Raw genomic sequence first — 19,090 nt, 5'->3', positions numbered from 1 at the left:
GCTGTATTTTGGTCACTGTAAAGTCAGTGGTCAATACGGATGTTAGCCCATGTTAGTTTGTTGTCAAAACACCCGTTGTAAAAGGGTGCTTATACCGGGCCACTTCCAACGTATGGAGTGTGTGTGTGTGTGTATAGTGGTGTGAGTGTGTGTATACACTGTACACACCAGCACCCGCCTTTAAAATGCATCCATTTTTGCAGCTTGTACTTAAGTGCAGCAAGACTGCATGACAGCTCACAAAAAACATGTAGAAAGCATCCTTAAAGGTCACAAAAAATCCATGAAGTGGTGTGGGTCAATCTCAAATTGGTTTGCATTAACAATTAATTAAACACTGAAATGTAATGACTCGAAATATCTGTGCAGGCAATGTTTATTTATCTTTTGAATATTCTTAAATGTCATAGTGAAAGTCAAACCATTATGCTATGAATACTGAAATAACACACTCTTAAACTCTCCCGCGCGGTGATCCAGTGGTTAGCGCGTCGACCTCACAGTGCAGAGGTTGTGGGTTCGATCCCGGTTCCGGCCTCCGTGTGTGGAGTTTGCATGTTCTCCCCGTGTGGGTTTTCTCCGGGTACTCCGGTATCCTCCCACATTCCAAAAATCATGAATGCCAGGTTAATGGAACACTCTAAACTGTCTTTAGGTGTGATTCTGAGCACAAATGTGTTGCTCATCTATGTGTGCCCTGCGATTGGCTGGCAACCGGTTCAGGGTGTCCCCCGCCTACTGCCCGAAGACGGCTGGGATAGGCTCCAGCATGCCCCGCGACCCTTGGGATTAGAAAATGGATGGATGGATGGATAATTTAGCAATTGACTTTTTTTTTGCATTAAATTAAACACACACTTCACCCACTGGCTTGTTGTGATGTAGTAATTGTTTGTTTCTGTCGGTTCTTTATTTCATACAATCCAGCGAGTTGTTGTGCTGCTAGCGAATTAGGTTTAAATGCCCAAAATGCAGAGCTAAAACACGAGGACTGTGCCTCTAATCCATTGCCAATTATAGGCAGGATCCCTGACCTACTGCCCTGATTTGCCTTGGCTTTCTTCGTTTGCACTGCCAGTGGGAATTCAAGCTGTTTGGCTTTATCTGTTGGCTTGAGAATAATTTGTATTTTCAAGCTATGCAAGCACATGTTATGGAGACCACTGCCAGACAGTGGACAAAACCCCCCCAATACGTCAGAAGTCTGGTCAGCAAACAGAAATATCAGGTCCATAAACAAATGCATATGTTTGTTTGTGTACATTGGGACATAACGGGATGGGACCAAAATGAGGGCAGACAATGCTGTGAATTTATTTATCATACATGCTTTGTTTTTTTTCAGGGACGGACGGGGGTTGGTAGGGGCTTCTTGCCTTAGCCTTAAAGTGAGTTCAGAGATTGGATATCCTGCAGTAAATAAACATGACTCTCCTTATATTCCGTCATGTGGAAAAGAGAATGAGATGCAGACTACTACCCTGCTGGTAATATCACATCGAGCGTAAGCCAGCTCTGTGGACAGGCCCTGCGGGTTTCCGCGGCTACTACAGCGACACCCTTGACATCAAGGCAGGCATTAAAATGGAGGGATGGTGCCGTTGCCGGTGCTGGCTGGATTACTGGGTTTGAGGGAGGCAGTGTGGAGCATGCATGTGTGCATGCATGCGTGTGCCTGACGGGTGGGGGGGTGCTCTGGTTTAACCCTGCATTTTGTGCAACCATGACTACTGTATGCACGCTTTCTTTTTTGGGAATTAATTCCTACTTTCACAAAACAAATTCATGATATTTGTTATAATCTTCTATTCTTTCTCCTATTTGTATCAAATTAAACCTTATTCAATATTTGACATTGGATGTCCTTGTAAATCTCCCAACAGGATCAGGCTGCCTTTTCTCTCCCGACAAATCATAAGTCAGAACAAATTCCGGTGCACCTGTACACCTGCAGTTGAGCCCGTGGTGTTGTCATAACATTTGAACACGTTAGCACTAAATCAGAACCGCTGTTATTGTCAAGATTGTGTACAAGCAAACAAACAAGACATTTTCCTGGGAACACCTTGGTCTTAAACTCCATTCAGGTCGCTAATTTTATGACTTTATGAATTTATGAACGGGGCAGTCAACCCCCCAATTTTCTTGACAATAATATACAGGACGTGCCTTCGCTAGTGTAAACACTGCATTCTGATTCATTTTGTCAAGTCAAGTCAAGTCAACAGTATTTATAGAGCACTTTCAAACAGCCATCGCTGCATACAAAGTGCTGTACATGGAGCAATTTAACATGCACAATAAACAGTACGACAAATCGGTAATAAAGGCGGTAGAAAGCACCAAACAGTAAAACCAAGAACAAATCTAAGTCATGCTGAGTCGAATGCCAAAGAATACAAGTGAGTTTTGACGAGGGTTTTGAAGATGGGCAGCGAGGAGGCTTGCCGAATGTTTAGTGGGAGGTCATTCCAGAGAGAGGGACCAGCAACAGAAAAGGCTCGATCCCCTCTGAGCCTCAGTTTAGTTCTTGGTACTTCTAATAAAGTCTGGTCCACAGACCTGAGGCGCCGGGCAGGTGTGTAGGGGCGGATGAGCTCAGAGAGGTAAGGTGGCGCGAGATTATTCAGAGATTTGAAAACAAATAAGAGGATCTTGAAAATAACTCTAAAATGAATGGGGAGCCAGTGAAGGGATGCCAGAGTAGGAGTTATGTGCTCCCTCTTACGAGTACCAGTCAAGAGGCGAGCGGCGGCATTCTGGACCAGCTGAAGGCGCTTAATGGAGGACTGGCTGACTCCAAAGTAAAGGGCATTGCAGTAATCGAGCCGGGATGTGACAAAGGCATGAATTACTGTCTCAAAGTGTTCATGTGAGAGGAGAGGTTTTATTTTGGCCAGCTGTCTAAGGTGAAAGAAGCTGGATTTAACAACGGCACCAATTTGCCGATCGAGTTTGAAATCACTGTCCAGTTTAAGGCCCAAGTTTGAGACTGTTGACTTAAGATAAGGAGACAGGGGGCCCAAGTCTACAGGATGGAATGTACAAGGGCCACTGGGACCAAACAATATCACCTCTGTCTTCTTTTCATTGAATCTCAAGAAATTTTGTGCCATCCAGGTTTTGATTTCTTCCAGACAGGATAGGAGTGGCCTTAATGAGAAGGCGTCTTTCTTGCTCAGTGGGACATAGATCTGGCAGTCATCTGCATAGCAGTGGAAGGGAATACCATGTTTCCTTAAGATGGAACCCAATGGGAGCAGATACAGCGAGAACAGCAGAGGCCCCAGAATTGAGCCCTGTGGAACACCACATGACAGGGGAGCAGTGCGTGACTCATTTCCAAATGATTTGTGTTTGTGGATTATGAGTAAACCAGTGAAATCCTCCCGTTTGTAGCCATCTCAGAGGGTGACCATTTTGCCACTTTCTGTCTAGCTGAAAATGACATCTCGGTTGCTCAGGGCTCAGATAACGAACACTCACGGCTTACCTGTTTTCTGAAGTTGAGCCATGTTTTGTCTTTACCTGATTGAATCCGCAATCGCCGGACCGCAAACTGGCAAGGGAACACTGTAACAAATGTGCTCAAATTGTGTTTAATTATGTTATTATTGCTATTTACCTATAGTATACCACCTTTCCAAGAAAATCACAATGTCCCATCACTGTTGACCTATTTCTAGAATATGCACATAAATCCATCTGGATCCGGATACATTTTTAAGAAGACTATACATCTACTAAAAAAAATAAATTAAAAATGGATCGACATGTAAATAATTCTATGGCGTGCAGCCCACTTGGCGAGTCAATTCAACACATTTTTTAGTGTACCTATCAATGCAAACGGTGACCTGAATATAACTAAAGTGAGACATACATGTATTTGTGATTATAGTGTGTTGCTGATGACAGAAGTTAATAAATGTTCCATACCTCCTGGTTTAAGCCAGGTAGGAACACCACGACTATATATGACAGGAAAGCAGTGATATAGGGCAGCCTTGACGGAGCGAGAGAACTTTATTAAGCATTAAAGCTCATCTTCAACAAAGTGTTCAGAACAAACCAGAAGAACGCAGCCTGAGTCATCGACCACAGAAGCGCAAAGCGTTCCCCCTTATGTTTTCTACTAATTGCAAGACACTTCCATATTGACTCTTAAAAACTTTTATGTTCGAAGGTTGAACAGGGCGGCCAGGCTGCCGCCGCGTCTTTAATGCAAATAAGTCTCGTCTCCAGTGGCGTGTTGCCCGCAGGACACTACCGGTATCCGCCTCTGCTCCTTTAAAGCAATGAGGAATTAAACCGTCTGCAGGGGCAGAGCAGGGTGTGTGTGTGTGTGTGTGTGTGTGTGTGTGTGGGTGTGTTTTATTCAATGTAATGCTCCCAGAGTCCGTGCGGTGCGATTACAGAGAGCGTCAGTGGCGAAGATGCGCTTGCTCGCCTCTTGCTGGGCGCACACAGGCGATGAAGATAATTTGACTTTGGAATCCCTGCACAAAGCAACCCTAACCCAGCACCTTCTTTTTTCTTATTGCGTCTCCGCAAGTTGAGGCTTTTCCCCCCCCTTTAATTTCCTCCTTCCCCAAAACATAACCTGTTAGTTAATTGAGTCCCCCCCCCCCCCCCAAATTATATTGAGTTTAGGCAGTTGAAGCCTTCTGTTGTTAAATGCTCCGTTCGTGAACGCCTCTGACTCAGCATCACACACTCACGCACGCACACACTCGAGCACGCGCGCGCACACACACACACACACACCTGGGCTTCATTCACCCCTCAGCATCCTTTTGAGAGGCAGCAAGACGCGGAGCAGAGGAGAGTGCACCGCTCTCTCCGAGACAATCACCGGGCTCATTTGCTGCTCCAAAAGTGGGGCAAAAAAAAGAAAAAAAAAGTAACGAGGAGAAATTAAAAGTACGAGACTCAGGGCTGCTTGCTTGGAGACAAATGTTTAACATCACCCTAAACGTTCCGAAGAGAACCCCAGGAAGGCACTGGTGTGAGGAAGAAGAGAAAGCATAGCTGTGGAGGGGATTGAACGGAGCAGGGCATGTGGATATTGGCTTTTACCTTGTTCCAGAGCATCTTGAATGGTAAGTTTCATCCTTTGTATTTGTTTTTAATGTTGGTATTTATTATTGATGCACATGACACATAGAAGTGAGGGAGAGTGAAAATGGCCCGCAAGAAATGGATTTTTCATGGCTGTCAAAAGGTTGACACCCTTGATAAAGGTGAAGCATGTGCAAGAGGCATATCAAACCTTTTAAGCCCACCACCAAAATGCACCTCTGGCCTATAGATGTCTTGATCGGACAAATTTTATCTGTTTGCGATCATATTCAATAGTTGGATTTGCTGTAGTGGAGTAATTTTAGATTTTATTATGGTCTTTTCAGTGAAAAGAATGCATTTTCATGTCTTTTCATTTAAAAAATATATTTTTTTTGAACTGTTGATGCTACATATTCTCTCAGCGCCACTGTGGCCCTTAGTAATAGGTGACGTACTCGATATAATGAACATTTGATTTGTCGCTGTCCTTCCAAAAGCACATTTCCTCAGATTTGCATTTAAACAGGCGAGAGAAATGTATGCACATAAAACTGATAACAACAAATTGACAGTGTCATTTATAGCACATTGAAGTAAAATCCTAATTTACTGCTCCCACTTTTCTCCATCAGTGAGGTTTGTCAATGTTTGTCTTATTTCACGGAAGAAAACCAGTACAACATTTTACAAGTATTCCCAAACTAAAGTGTGACGTTGTAGCAGAGAGCTACGATTTATTGGAATTTTGGGGCTAGCTCAGAACACGCACTAAATATGCATCTTCCATTGAAATGACCCAAAGTCTCTCTCTCCTTTTAAATGCGTTCAGATTTGCTTATTGTTTTCTCAGACCCGTATATAGGATTTGTGTGAGGACAGCAGAACACACATCCATATCGCGGATGCTGTGCATGCATATTCGCGTCATGAATTTCCATTTCTATAATCAATAAAAGAAAATTGATAGTTTATGGCATTCAGTTACTGGCCAGCGTCTTTTCTACAAGGATGAGATTATGGCTGCCTGGGTGTGTACAAAAGGCAGGGTGGATGAAGGGGAAGAGAATGGTAAAATATTTTCACATCATTGTACGCATTCAAAATGGAGGGTCAAGAAAAGCTGAATGCACAAAGAAGGAATATGGGGAAGTCGGTAGTTTACAGGTATGAATACATTTGAGCTGCATTGAGGAGCCGTGATGTGATACGGTGTGTCCCTAAAATGGATTTTCCCTTCTGCCTAAGATGATAAAATAAGGCTTCGGAATGGATTTTTGGTCTCGGCATCGCCTCGCTTTTTTTTTTTTTTTCTTTCATCCAGTCCCATATATTGACGCTGACTAAAATGGTGTTTCGCTTCAGCTTGTGCTGAAACTCATAAAAGAACAATAAGGAATTCTCATCAATCATAATCATCTGACTGTGACATTACATCAACTCCTATGCAAGAGACTGTATTTTTATTGCGCCTGGGATTATTGGACCAGCCAGTGGAAAACAATGGATATTGAATTAGGCTGCTGTGTGTAGACATTGTCTGGGTGGATTACTTTGTCACCTTTATTTCATATTTGATTTTTTTTTTTTTTTTTTTTAAAGATGAACACGTTTCCCTTGCTGTTCGCGTCATTTTATTCGATTGAACCATAGAGGAGGCTTGCTTTATTAACTATTGTTGATAAGCTTGAAAATGAGCTGCTCACCGGATGAGCAGGCGTTGTCAGGCTGAATGAATGACCTTGTAGACAGGAGGCAGTGCAGTGATTGGTTTCTAGACAATTCTTGCTGTTTCAGAGTTAGGCCTATCACATGCTTCCTGGCCGGTCTCTATGGTAACCTCCTTTATATATGTGTATATATATATATATATATATATATATAAATAACTTCTCGTACCGATGAGATGGACCGTTTGTCATCAGACAGAATTACCAGGGTAATTCATTCCACAGAATGGTCATATTTACAGGTGTAGTTAACATGCAATACTGTATATGAGCGACTTAAAAAAAACCTAACTAAATAAACAATCAAGTCAACACATGATGCTATTTTAACAAAATGCTTATCCACATGAAAACTCATTCATCCACTGTCAGGTGCTATTCAACTAATTACTATATAAGCCTGAAAGAGCTCCAATCGCCATGACTTTTTTTCCATATTCATCTCTGACATTCCAGATAAAAACAACAAAAATGGCAAAAGTTGTAAAACGGTTATTCATTGAACACTGATGATATGGTGTCACATTTACGTTCCAACAACAGGGCAAAAACAAGAATGAATATGTTTGAAAACGAAATTTGTTTGACACACAATTTAAAGGGGACTAGAAAAAAAATCCTTAAAATTAAGTTTTAGATTGTTTCCTTTACAAGTTTTTGTTCTGTAGCTCCTCCATTTGAGGTGCGTAGAAGAATACTGTGAACATGAAGACCTGTAGTATTTGTCTTAAGAGACATTCAAAAGTGTTTTTTTCCCAAGCCACTAATGACCCGATTCCGCCATCAATATTCAACACAAACGGAAGCAAATTCCACCTTTGCCTGAGAGCTGCCTCAAGGCAAAACAGTATCACGTTAAAATACCAAATTCACATTATCGATGCAAAGAGGAGCAGCAATGAAATTTAGTCCTATGCAAGAGGATTGATTCGATGCTAAAGGACTTAATCACGTATGTGTTTGATATGATAACAGTTAGGCAGAGATCAAGGGATCACGCAATTAAATTTTTATCTCAATTATCACTGACCTTTTCTCTGAGCAAAACCTAAGAAATGCGGAAGCTCTCGCAGAGCATGCAAGCTAGCTTGCAGCACGATTAGTTAGCCTGCCAATTTTGTCATGACCTCCCATTCGCGAGCGTGAGTGTGAGCGTGGATGGTTGTTCGTCTCTGTGTGCCCCGTGATTGGCTGGCAACCGGTTCAGGGTGTCCCCCGCCTACTGCCCAAAGACAGCTGCGATAGGCTCCAGCACCCCCCGCGACCCTTGTGAGGATAAGCAGATCGGAAAATGGATGGATGGATATCGAATGACTCTAGAGATGACCCCATTGGCCACATGTCGTCATAGATGTTGTCAACCTGACCAGCTTTACTGTGCTGCACATTAAGGATGTTTACTAGCAAATAATTATGGCTTGATTGCAGACATTAGATCATGGCCCATGAAATCTAATTACATGTTGAAAACACACATTCAAGTGATAGATCATCTTGAACGGCTTTGCTCCGATATGAATCTGTAATGGTCTGGATTTCTTGGGTTATATTCCCCGCACTGTGTGATTCCATCTGAAAGGGCCGCAATCATTGGGTAATGGATACCCTCATGTGTGATCATAATTGATATACCAGGTTCATTTGTACTCGCGGGATAATGAGGGCTACTCTACTGCACGGCGCCTCCTTGAGCCCATCCAGCACTCCAATTAAGTGCAAGCTTTGGCCACTAGCATGCGTGCGTGCTTCATCCAGTGCAAAATCTAATTACTGATCATGCTGTGTCTGTTTGGATTCCAGCAAATCGGAGGAGTAATTGCACAAGCCAGCGTGTAAATGTCTCTTGCATTCAAATGTTCACGATATCATTTAGCATCCGCGTGGAAAGAAGCGGAATCAGAAAAGCCCTCAGCAGCCAGATGTAGGTGTTTGATCATGCGTGCAAAGTGAGGTTGTAGTACATCTGGCGGGGGTTCCCCCTCTCAGCCTGGCTTTTCACCAGAAAGGATGCTTTTCATTCGCTCAGCGCCTGTCAAAGTGACATATCATATTAGTGTGCTGCACTACTCACAGGTAGGTGCTGTCGTGTCATTTAAGGAATTATAAGTGAGGCGTGCACTTATTTTTCTATATTTGCGTGGACAAGTCCGTACAAGCTGCAAAAACAACGTGTGATTTACTGTGTGCAAGTGTGCATGCACTGCGAGTTTAATTGAGGAGCTTGGTGGGTGTGTCATGCAGTAGCCGGGCCGCGAGGCCTGATTTATGTCCTTTCAGGCGCTCATTGATCCCCGAGCCTGGTGTGAGACTCAGTGCATTGTCAATAATCTTAACACTCTGTGGTATTCCTCGATTTCACCAACCTCTTTGCACGTTTGTGGTGTGGCGCTGCAGTAACTTGTCACCGGGTATTGTTATTCCCAGCTTCACAGCATTGCGCTGACTACGGATCTACTTTTATTTGCTTCTGGAAACCCAGGTTCTATTCCTAGTAGCTTTGCAACACCGGAGACCCGCCTTGGTCTCAAGATTATTCTCGAGACCTCATTTTGAAGATCTAGGTCAGAGGTGTCAAACATACGGCCCGCGGGCCGGAATCGGCCCCCAAGGAGGTTCGGTCCGACCCGCGGGATAATTTAAAAGTGAAAAAAATGCATTAAAGACAGAATGAATGTTTTAAATAAAATGCAATTCCTGGATTATCCGCTAGGGGGCACACTGTTTTGATCACAGTAGAAGACAACATTGTTTTGATCGGGGAAGAAAACAGCAGTCTCAGTCTGTCACCGAGAAAGACCCAACGCAGCAAATGATATGAAAGCGCCAATCAATGCTTCTTGAGACCAAAACAAAGGAAAGAGATGAGATTTTGGTGATTCATAGCTCAGTATGGTATCATGTTAATGGTTCGGCCCACTTGACATCTACCGAGTCCGTATGTGGCCCACAATGTGAAATGAGTTTGACACCCCTGATCTAGGTCTTATCTCGGTCTCATATTTTAACATTTCCAACCAGCACTGATCTGCTATTCTTCAACTTTGTTCATGCGGTAATAAAGGACAAGCATTTGGTAAAATAACAGACACTGTACCTTCATTTCATTTGTTGCTAACACAGCTAACCATCCCTAGATTGACTGCAACGGTAAAAATATAAACACAGTTAAGATAACGTTCACCAGCGAATCTAATTTTTTGTCATGGTCTTGGTGAGTTCTGGTCTCGGCCAAGTCTTGGTCTAGATAGTGTGGCCTTGTGGACAGCACTTCATTTTGTAATATCTGGTCAGTCCAGTTCACTACACGATGTAAATCAGTTTGCTTATTTGTTAGCAGATTTTAGGAGCTATAATGCTGCCCGCAGTCTCCACTTTTCTGCGTCCTTTCCTTTTCTACTTCACGGGATACACTCAGCTCAGCTGTAATCTAATTGGTGGCTTTCCATTAGCAACATTTTTGCCACACATCTAGTTAGCAAGTGCAGGGTAGTCCTGTAGAACCCCCCCAGTAGAGTTTATGAAATATCGTGGCCATTATTTAAGTTGCCAATCCCTACCATAGGTTGACGTAAACCACCGCAGCTATTGCTGTACATCGAGGGTCTCAAACTCCGATCCTCGAGGGCCGCTTTGCTGCCTGTTTTCCATCTCTCCCTGTCTCCTCTCTCTCCCACACCTGATTCAAATGATCAGCTCATCAGCAAGCTCTGCGGAGGCCCGATAACGGCCATGATCACTTGAATCAGCTGCGTTGCAGCAGGGAGAGATGGAAAACATGCAGGAAAGAGGCCCTCGAGGACCGGGGTTTGAGATCCCCTGTTGTACATTGATATGTCATTGCTCAGTCACTGCAACATCTGAACACGACAATAATCAATAGAAGCAGCAGCATGATGCTCCTCTGTCTGCACTTTGGTGCTGCCGTTAGTCTCCTCCTGAATAAAATGTCTTCCTATCATTACTAACCATCCCGTGTCGAGATAAACACACAAGAATCACCTCTCCTCTAATGATAATAGTTGGCAAATCGCGGCCCAACTCAATGAGAGTTTTTTTTGTGCAGTTTCCAGCGATTCCATTTTGAAATGGCAAAGTGAGTGCCCCAAACCGAGGCAAGGAGAAGCCACGTCGAGCTGAGTCGAGCTGCTGCTAGACAGTGGAAAAGTGGCATAATGGAACAGCGTCATTTAACGGTAGAAGTGAAGACAATGATATAGTTAAGGGAGTAATTTGGACCGAGTGCCGAGTGTCGTCATTTACATGGTGTTAAGTATCCCCGTACACTGTTGTCAGACTGAGGTCTATTATGTATTGCTTCGTGCCTCTCTATCTGGAACATCCATCCCCACCAGTGATTATGCTAATCACTATTTGATTAGATGATTAAATTAAGACATGATTCATGCAAGGTATTAAAATGCTCAGAATACATTTGTGTTTCTTTGGTCTCCACGAGCACCCATCACTTGTGGAAATGATGACCGGAGAGCAGTAGAGAGGAAGTGTAGACAAATATTGCTCCTTTTTATTCAGCCCGTGGCACATGGAGAGTCGTAATAAACCTGGACCTGGGGGGGGGGGGGGCAGAGAGAGGGAGGTGGAGAAATGGAAAGAAATGAGGTAAAGGAGAAAATAAGGCAGCGCGCGTACAGGGTGGGGGATTGCTGAAAGGAGTCGTGCGGCAGTCCCCTAAGTGTTGAATAAACATGCTTGGTTTAGGGAAAATGGCTGCGATAAATGTTTAATATGATAAGTCCATAAAGACGCTCAAATGAGTCTGGAGTATTAAAATGAGAATGGCACGCAGCAGCAGCTTTGAAGGAGGGGTGGGGGAGAGATAATGGCAGACAGAGCTAACAGGATGAGCGCAGCCAGCTGCTGTGACATCGATATTAACACACTTCACCAGCTGCTGGTCACAGACGTCTATTGGACAAAATCGGAATGGCGGTAGAGCATCAAAGGCCCGCCATGGCCCGCTAATGACGTTATCAATGCAAAAAAACAAAAGGGTGTAAATTCGCCCAAAAATGACAAATTTATCGATTTGTAACGTGCTTTGCTTGGGTTGCAAGTTCAAGACCCATTATGGACAAAATGTGGTTGCTCGATAGATTTGATGTCGAGAGCACGACCTTGGCGCCCCTTCTCCAATTCAGAACATACAGATCATTTCGCCATTGCGATCAGGTTATGGCAATATTACTGTCAAAAAATGTATCAAATAATACAACAATACAATACAATAACAATTGCTCTTTGAATTGAATTTAAAAAAGAGATAATGATTCATTTGTAACAAATTCGAAACAAATAAATCTCCAACACTATTTAAATAAAAATCACAATAGCTTCATAAAAGTTTACATTATAGTCTCAAAGAAATTGCCACACTGACCAAAAAGAAAGCCCAATAAATGTTTATGGCTCTGATAAGACCCCCCCCCCCCCCGCCCCAGCTCTTCAACTAGGGAAATAAGTAAGTCAGATAATTAGGCATGCTCAATAATATTGAAAGAAAGAACGCAGCCAAAGATATCCCACTTTTAGCTGTTGAGGGGGTAAATCATATTATGTTTAAAAAGCAGTTAATGAATGAATGAAAATGCACTACACACACACACACACACACACAAGTAATAGATAGGTGTCTCCATACAAGTGGCCAAGTCTTTGGTGGTTCCATTTGTTTTGATAAGCACGCCGTAAAGCCCATTCTTTTCTGTTGTGGTCATTTTGGCAATTTTCAACTCCGTCTATCCAAGCTACCCCAAAGGATGAACTGTTAAAATAGATTTTACTCACAATTTAAGTTGATTTAGCATCTTAAAAATATTAAGGCCGACAGAGGCCGTAGACTGACAGGTGAGTTATCTCAGCAGCTTCTCCTTGCTGCCAAGAGCTTCTAGGCTCAGTGAAACCTGTGCTGACCCACCATGCGCATTAGCTACGCTTGAATGCAAGTGGACATTGGTCATATTAAGACGACGCGCAGCGACTCCTTTTGAAGGTCCTTAACTATAATGACTGCTGACATAATAAGGTTGGCCGTCCATGATGCGCCGTGACCGACTGAAGTCAGGCCTTTGTCAGCAACAATCTGGCCGACGTGTACGCTGCTGCTTAATCATGTTATCAAGAGTGACGATGTAAGATGACCATTAGATTACTCGGGAAGGGATTAGATTATACCCACTCAAATCTCAATCAGACGTCTTGGAGTATCACAGTGAAGCACAGAAGTTCATTGTTTACTGGCAGACTGTAACGGCGACAATGCAGCGGATGAACGCTGGGCTTGGAATATTGGCCAGAACATACAGTCGAACTATACTAAACCGCACATCATCTCATGCAATAAACAAATGTGCGTTGTTAGGGAGAAAGGCGAAAACCGTGAACAACAGATGCATTTGGTAACCCACTTTTGAAGAGTTCATTAGTGCCACTTATAAAACTCATCGAATCAATCCTGTGTTCTTCCATCACGGTTTGGTTTGGGGCCGCCACAAAAAAGGACAAAATCCGACTTCAACGGACAGTTAGGACGGCGGAAAAAATCGTTGGCACCGCCCTACCCACTCTTGAGGACTTGCACACTGCAAGAATCAAGACAAGGGCACGGAAAATCCTCCTGGATCCCCCGCACCCTGCCCACCACCTTTTCCAGCTACTCCCCTCAGGCAGACGCTACAGATCCATGCGCACCAAATCCAGTAGACACTTAAACAGCTTCTTCCCTCTAGCCATTAACTCCTTAAACAGTCACTGACGTAGTCACTCTTCTTGTACTACAAATACTGCTACTGGTTACTCTAAAATGGTTCAATGATTTGTTGTTTACGATGATACTAATGCAGCGTGTTATACCGGAGACAAATTCCTTGTGTGTTCTACATACTTGGCCAATAAAGATTATTCTGATTCTGATTCTGATTAACACGTGAACACATCCATTCAGAAGCAGACGACTTTTTTTTTTCAATTGTGGCAATTTGAATACTACAGAGGTGAAATTAGATTGAGATTTTGGCAGACAGTGTCTTATGATATTTTATCATACTTGTTCCACTAAAATTCTTCTGCAACAGCGGTGTCCAACTGGTCGATCGCGACGGACCGGTAGTGGGGAGTGCAGGCAGAAAGGAGGGGGGGGGGGTAAGATTTGTGTGTCTGTCTTATTAATATTATATATGTTTGTGTTAGTGCATACTGCACCTTAAGCATCCTATCGGCTACATTTTCACGAAAAAGTATTAAAAAATAAATAAAAAAAGCAGGTCACATTTAACCTACGGTGGCGCGTGATCTTCATCACGGTAGCGGTCAGCAGTCTTTTCATTTAAAAAAAGGTATCTAAATCCAGGAAATTCTTTTGTGTGCAGCCGCTTGACCAAATAAAATTGAGCAGATTCAACACAATGTTTTTTTCAGTGTACTTTTGATCATTTGATTTCAAACCAGAGGTGCCGTTTTTTCAAATTGCGTATCAGATCCAGATCTAATCTAAAAAAGATAAAGAATAATTAGTTGTCTCATTCATCTTTCATATGAAAGCCAATATTTTTTTTCCATCTACAGCAGCAAAAAAGAATTGCTCCTCACCCTGTTCTCGCTCGTGAGCTCCTATGCAGAAGCAGCAAGTGTATAATTTAGACATCATCGTTTAAGCGTAGCCCCTCAAATATCACAGGACAGATCTGTCGGTGAGGATCAGTGGCATGCACGCAGCCGCCCCTTTCCACTGTCACAGCGCTGCTTAATATTCATGAGAGCAAATTGGAGGACAGTTATTTAGCTTGGGCGCATGGTGTGTTGCCTCCAGGCACATCACATGAGTGCCAGCGTTTACTCACTTCGGGCTCATTGGCATCTGCCTGTCTCGGGCATCTTTGGTTAAATTTAAAGTGGTGTCCTGAGATATGAATGACTCGACAAACAATTTTTTGAATATATGAGCCATCGTTCAGCAGATTTTTTGCCATATATAGTATATAGACATTCCGTTTTGTTTATTCTTGGTGTTCCCTCGTATCTTGCCTTTTGCAAGGGCTTTTGGTTTTGCATTGTTTCTCTTGGCTCTTTGTGAGCAGCGATTTCTTTTTGTACTTTGTCGGTGCGCTTTTCTGTCAATAAATATTTTTGTTATTGCACTTTGTCTGAGCCTGCATTTCTGGAATCCAAAACCATCATTCGGTTCGGTCCAGAACCTGATAGCCTGAGCTTAGCGGGCGTGACTGTTATATGCCAAATTTTCCATTGACTTATGGAGCATTCGAGCATAAATTCTATCAACTCTGCCTGCAACAAATTATAAATCATTTGCCATGTTGGTACAATTTGAAACACTGTGGTGAGAAAAGGGACTCGAATATATAAAAATTTGAAAGGGTGGAATATTACTCTACTGTCTTCTCTTCTTGTATTTTAGTGAGCCTTGTGTGATGTCCCGGCCCCTCACACACTGCCCTGCGGGCACACAAACGCTGCTTTAATTATCCAAGGTTCTTTGCTGTCACACGGTCACTGTTCGGACTCCGGTGCCACACTGCCACTGTTCCCATTGCTGCCGCATACACGACGACGGAATGAACTCAACAGATGCTCTCTGAAAGAGAGAATATTGAATCCCGCTTGCGGGTTAAAATGTTGGGTTGTTTTTTTTTTTGTTTTGTTTTTTTCTTTGCTCCCTCTTGCTTGCTCTGTGCAGCTTTTTATTTCATGCCCCTGTCAAAGAATGTGGAATCCAAACAACTAGAGGCTGCATGAAATAAAATGATGCAACAAACACTTTTGGTCAGGGTGGAACATCTTACAATGTAAATTCACTGAATGCTTTCATTTCATGCATCTGTGCAATTTTGTGTGATCCTATACACACCGTTCTGACCTTAAAAGAGAAAGGCCAAGGTTTTATTAAAATCCTGAGAAGCTTATTACGGGGGTTTGTTTGCTTTTTCACGGTGACACTGAGAAGTTTTTTTCTAAATATGTTGCCTTACTTTGATAAACAGGAAATGAGGGAGTTATGTGGAGCATTTTAGAAGGTGGCACATAAAAAAGACATTTCCACTGCCTCCTGCACACATAATAGAATCCCTTAAATGAGTTGGGAACATGCCTTGTAATGTAGCTGAGATCTAAAAGGGGAAAAAATTTCAAGTTGAAGATGAAATTTGGGAATCAGGAACACCTTCTTCAGTGAAATTCCAATCGCTTCCTGTTTCGATAAAACTGGTCAACAGCAAATTTTAATCAAATATGGCTAGATATGTTTCTAAATGTTTTTTTTTTGGGGGAAAACGATTTCAAAAATGTCTTTTTTTCCATCTTTTTGAAACATTCTCATCTGTGGGTGTTTATTTTTTTTTTTTTGGTTAGACCTCTAAAAGCTGACGCAATACAGGTTTTACCATGTGTTGTAATTCATATATTTTAACTTACTTCAAAAAAATATTTACATTGTAATTTATGTACCGGCAATTTGTGATGTTTGAGAAAAAGGAATCCACCTGTTGCTGAACCTAATCTTTTACTATATTAGCTTATATTTTATATTATTAGTAGTAGTATTTTATTATTATTATTATTAAAACCTGATGTGCTAGAGGGAAAAAAAAGTGGAGACTCGGAGTCAGCGCACTACGGACGAGAAGTTTTTTAATTGCATTTTTGATTTGAAAAAAAAAAAAGCAAACTTTTGCTGACCAGTGTAATTGAAGACTCTAAATTGTTGTCTGTTTTGGGATCGACCCCAACTCTTTCGTGACTGCGAACATGATAAACATTCGAAAATGGATAGCTCGATGGAAGATTTTTCTAACCGATGGTGGTATAATAGGAACTACAGTAAATGTTGCCACAACGCAGCCCAAAGGAATGTGTTTTCACTGCGTAGTAGCTGTGTAATAGCTTGACCTGCACATTTTACAGAAAATCACTTTCTTCTCTTCAAAGATTCCTCTCAGCAACCGGAGACGTAAAAGAAAATCACAGTCAATTATAAATGCATATCATACATAATTGAACAGTGTCACTGATTTCACCTTTACAGTTGGGCTCATGAAAAATGACGGCAATTACGCCTCTTCTCTCGGGCAAAGTAGTAAGTGGCTAGGCGCTGAGGCCGTTTGTTGGGGTGTGACACCGTCCTCTTTGTGAGGTCTGCGCAGGCCATGGACCTGCGTCACCAGACCACGGGCGCCCTGGCCCAGGGGAGCGGAGTCAATTAAGAAAACGAGCAGCGCAGCGAAATAGTCCATTTCTCCATTTTTAATTCAATCAATCTGGCTTTTGCGCTCAGCCCGGTTCAAGGCAGTTTCTCTCACACATTTTTCACATGTGAGACAGATTTTTGCCGATGATAGACCGGAATAAGAGCTTCCACGGCAATCACAGTCGTCTTTGATCTGCTTCTCGACCACTGTACAAAAACCACTACTGCCAGTTGTACCTGTCTCAGGGTTCAGCCAATAGTGTAAATACTGTACTGTGTGCCATTAAAAAAAAAAAAAAAAATCCATGAGCGCCCCCCGCCAAACTAGTTTGACAGGCAGTGGCCATGATTTTCAAAGTACACGGTACTATGAGTTACTTCTGCTATTTGCCTCCACCCCTGTTGGTTGGTTTGTTGGTTTTTTTGACAGTTTTTGTGCAGGATTCGATCATTTATAGAGAACAACGGGTAGGACGAAATGCATTTTTTCCACTTCTTCCTAGTTCGCTTTGAACGTGACCATTTTCTTTTCACTATTTTACTTACCTTACTTTCTGTCAACTTATGACTGTATATGTTCTTATGTTCAATAAACAAACGAAACGAAAACGTGTAAACTGCGCTGAGCTAATCATCATCTCCAGGTGTGTCCTTTCATTCAATTTGTGTTTGTGAATCTTTTTGATGGGATTATAGAAAGACAGCGTGAGAGAGAAAATGCTTCCATCACTACAGTAAATAGCCTACAATTTGCAATACATACGCAACCGTTTCACTTCAAATCAAGAGTTGATTTGATTTGCTGAAATGTGTCGATTTGTACGTCGGTGAGAGAGTGTAGAGTAGCGAGATATTAAGGGGGTCTTATTGCTGGTTTCAGGCTGCAGGAGCAGAGAAAAAAAGATGGGGGTGGGGGGGGGGGGAAAGTCTGCAATTTGAGACCTTATTAGGAATTTATGAAGTGCTAAAATGTTTTCTCCCCAGAGCCTGCAGTCGGTGTCACTGTAAGCCATTTAGAGCAGAGCCACCATGCTCGTAGCTCGGAGACTCAGATGGCAGGCTAGGGCAAGCTAGTAACATGAAGCATGTACTCCATGTCCACATATTTTTTGGCCTGACTCAACATAGATCCACAATCAACTCATTTTGATTGTGGATGCTAAATATTTATCAAACATGGCGGTTGATATGCATGCATGCACTGTCGGGCTAGTTGGCACTTTCGTATGCATTTTAGGCTACGGCTGTCTGGCCGTTGTATTCATTAGCTGCCTACTTCCTGGTTCAAGGAAGATGACAAAAGACGAGAGCGGTGAGTGGACGGTAACGTGTCCATTGATGTTCAAGTGCGCAGGCGTCAAATTCAAGAGGCAGATCCGACCTCTCACATCATTTCTTGCTGCCACCTAAAGCAAATAGTGTCACGTTCACCTTTTTTTTTTTCAAAATCGATTTGTCTTTGTCTAATGCGTTTCTCTTCTGCCTCCACAGTTTTCAGTGAGGACCTACATTCCAGCTTATATTTTGTCAATGCATCGCTTCAAGAGGTAGTATTCGCCAGCACCACAGGGACCTCAGTGCCCTGTCCTGCTGGGGGCGCAGCCCCCGCCTCACTGCGCTGGTACCTGGCCACCGGTGAGGAGATTTATGACGTCCCCGGCATCCGCCATGTGCACCCCAACGGAACGCTCCAGATCTTCAACTTCCTGCCATCCAGCTTCAGCAAGCTGATCCACGACAACACGTACTACTGTACTGCCGAAAACCCCTCGGGCAAGATTCGGAGTCAGGATGTCCACATTAAAGCTGGTAAGTCCATCGCGGTGGGGCAGGGGAACTTTTTGTGAGGATGGATATCGGAAAAACTGAAAGAAAGAAAACGTTCAAATTGTTTTCATTCACTGCTTATCTGGCATAGTTTCACGGGAACCCTACACGGTCAGAGTGGCTGACCAGAAGGCTATGCGAGGCAGCGTAGCCGTCTTCAAGTGCATTATCCCTGCTTCTGTCGAGTCCTACGTCAGTGTTGTATCATGGGAGAAAGACACGGTCTCGCTCGGCTCAGGTAAGACCGCTACGAGTC

General features: G+C 42.9%; 1 protein-coding gene across 2 annotated transcripts in view; it reads left to right on the top strand.

Annotated features, from left to right (window-relative positions):
• Positions 1-4,648: 4,648 nt before the first annotated feature.
• The window catches only part of dscamb (Down syndrome cell adhesion molecule b), a 76,568-nt gene continuing 62,126 nt past the window's right edge, over positions 4,649-19,090 (top strand). For both annotated transcript variants that reach the window (XM_086125330.1, XM_086125329.1), the window contains exons 1-3: positions 4,649-5,102; positions 18,499-18,816; positions 18,926-19,072. In XM_086125330.1, coding sequence (XP_085981456.1) covers positions 5,060-5,102; positions 18,499-18,816; positions 18,926-19,072 — 508 coding nt within the window. In that variant the 5' untranslated portion in view covers positions 4,649-5,059. The remainder of the gene's footprint in view (positions 5,103-18,498; positions 18,817-18,925; positions 19,073-19,090) is intronic.

This window comes from Hippocampus guttulatus, chromosome 12, assembly GCF_054856545.1.
Source record: "Hippocampus guttulatus isolate MCC_2025c chromosome 12, RoL_Hgut_1.0, whole genome shotgun sequence".
Taxonomy (NCBI): Eukaryota; Metazoa; Chordata; class Actinopteri; order Syngnathiformes; family Syngnathidae; genus Hippocampus; species Hippocampus guttulatus.
Note: the sequence above shows the minus strand (reverse complement) of the source record. Positions and strands in the feature narration are given on the sequence as shown.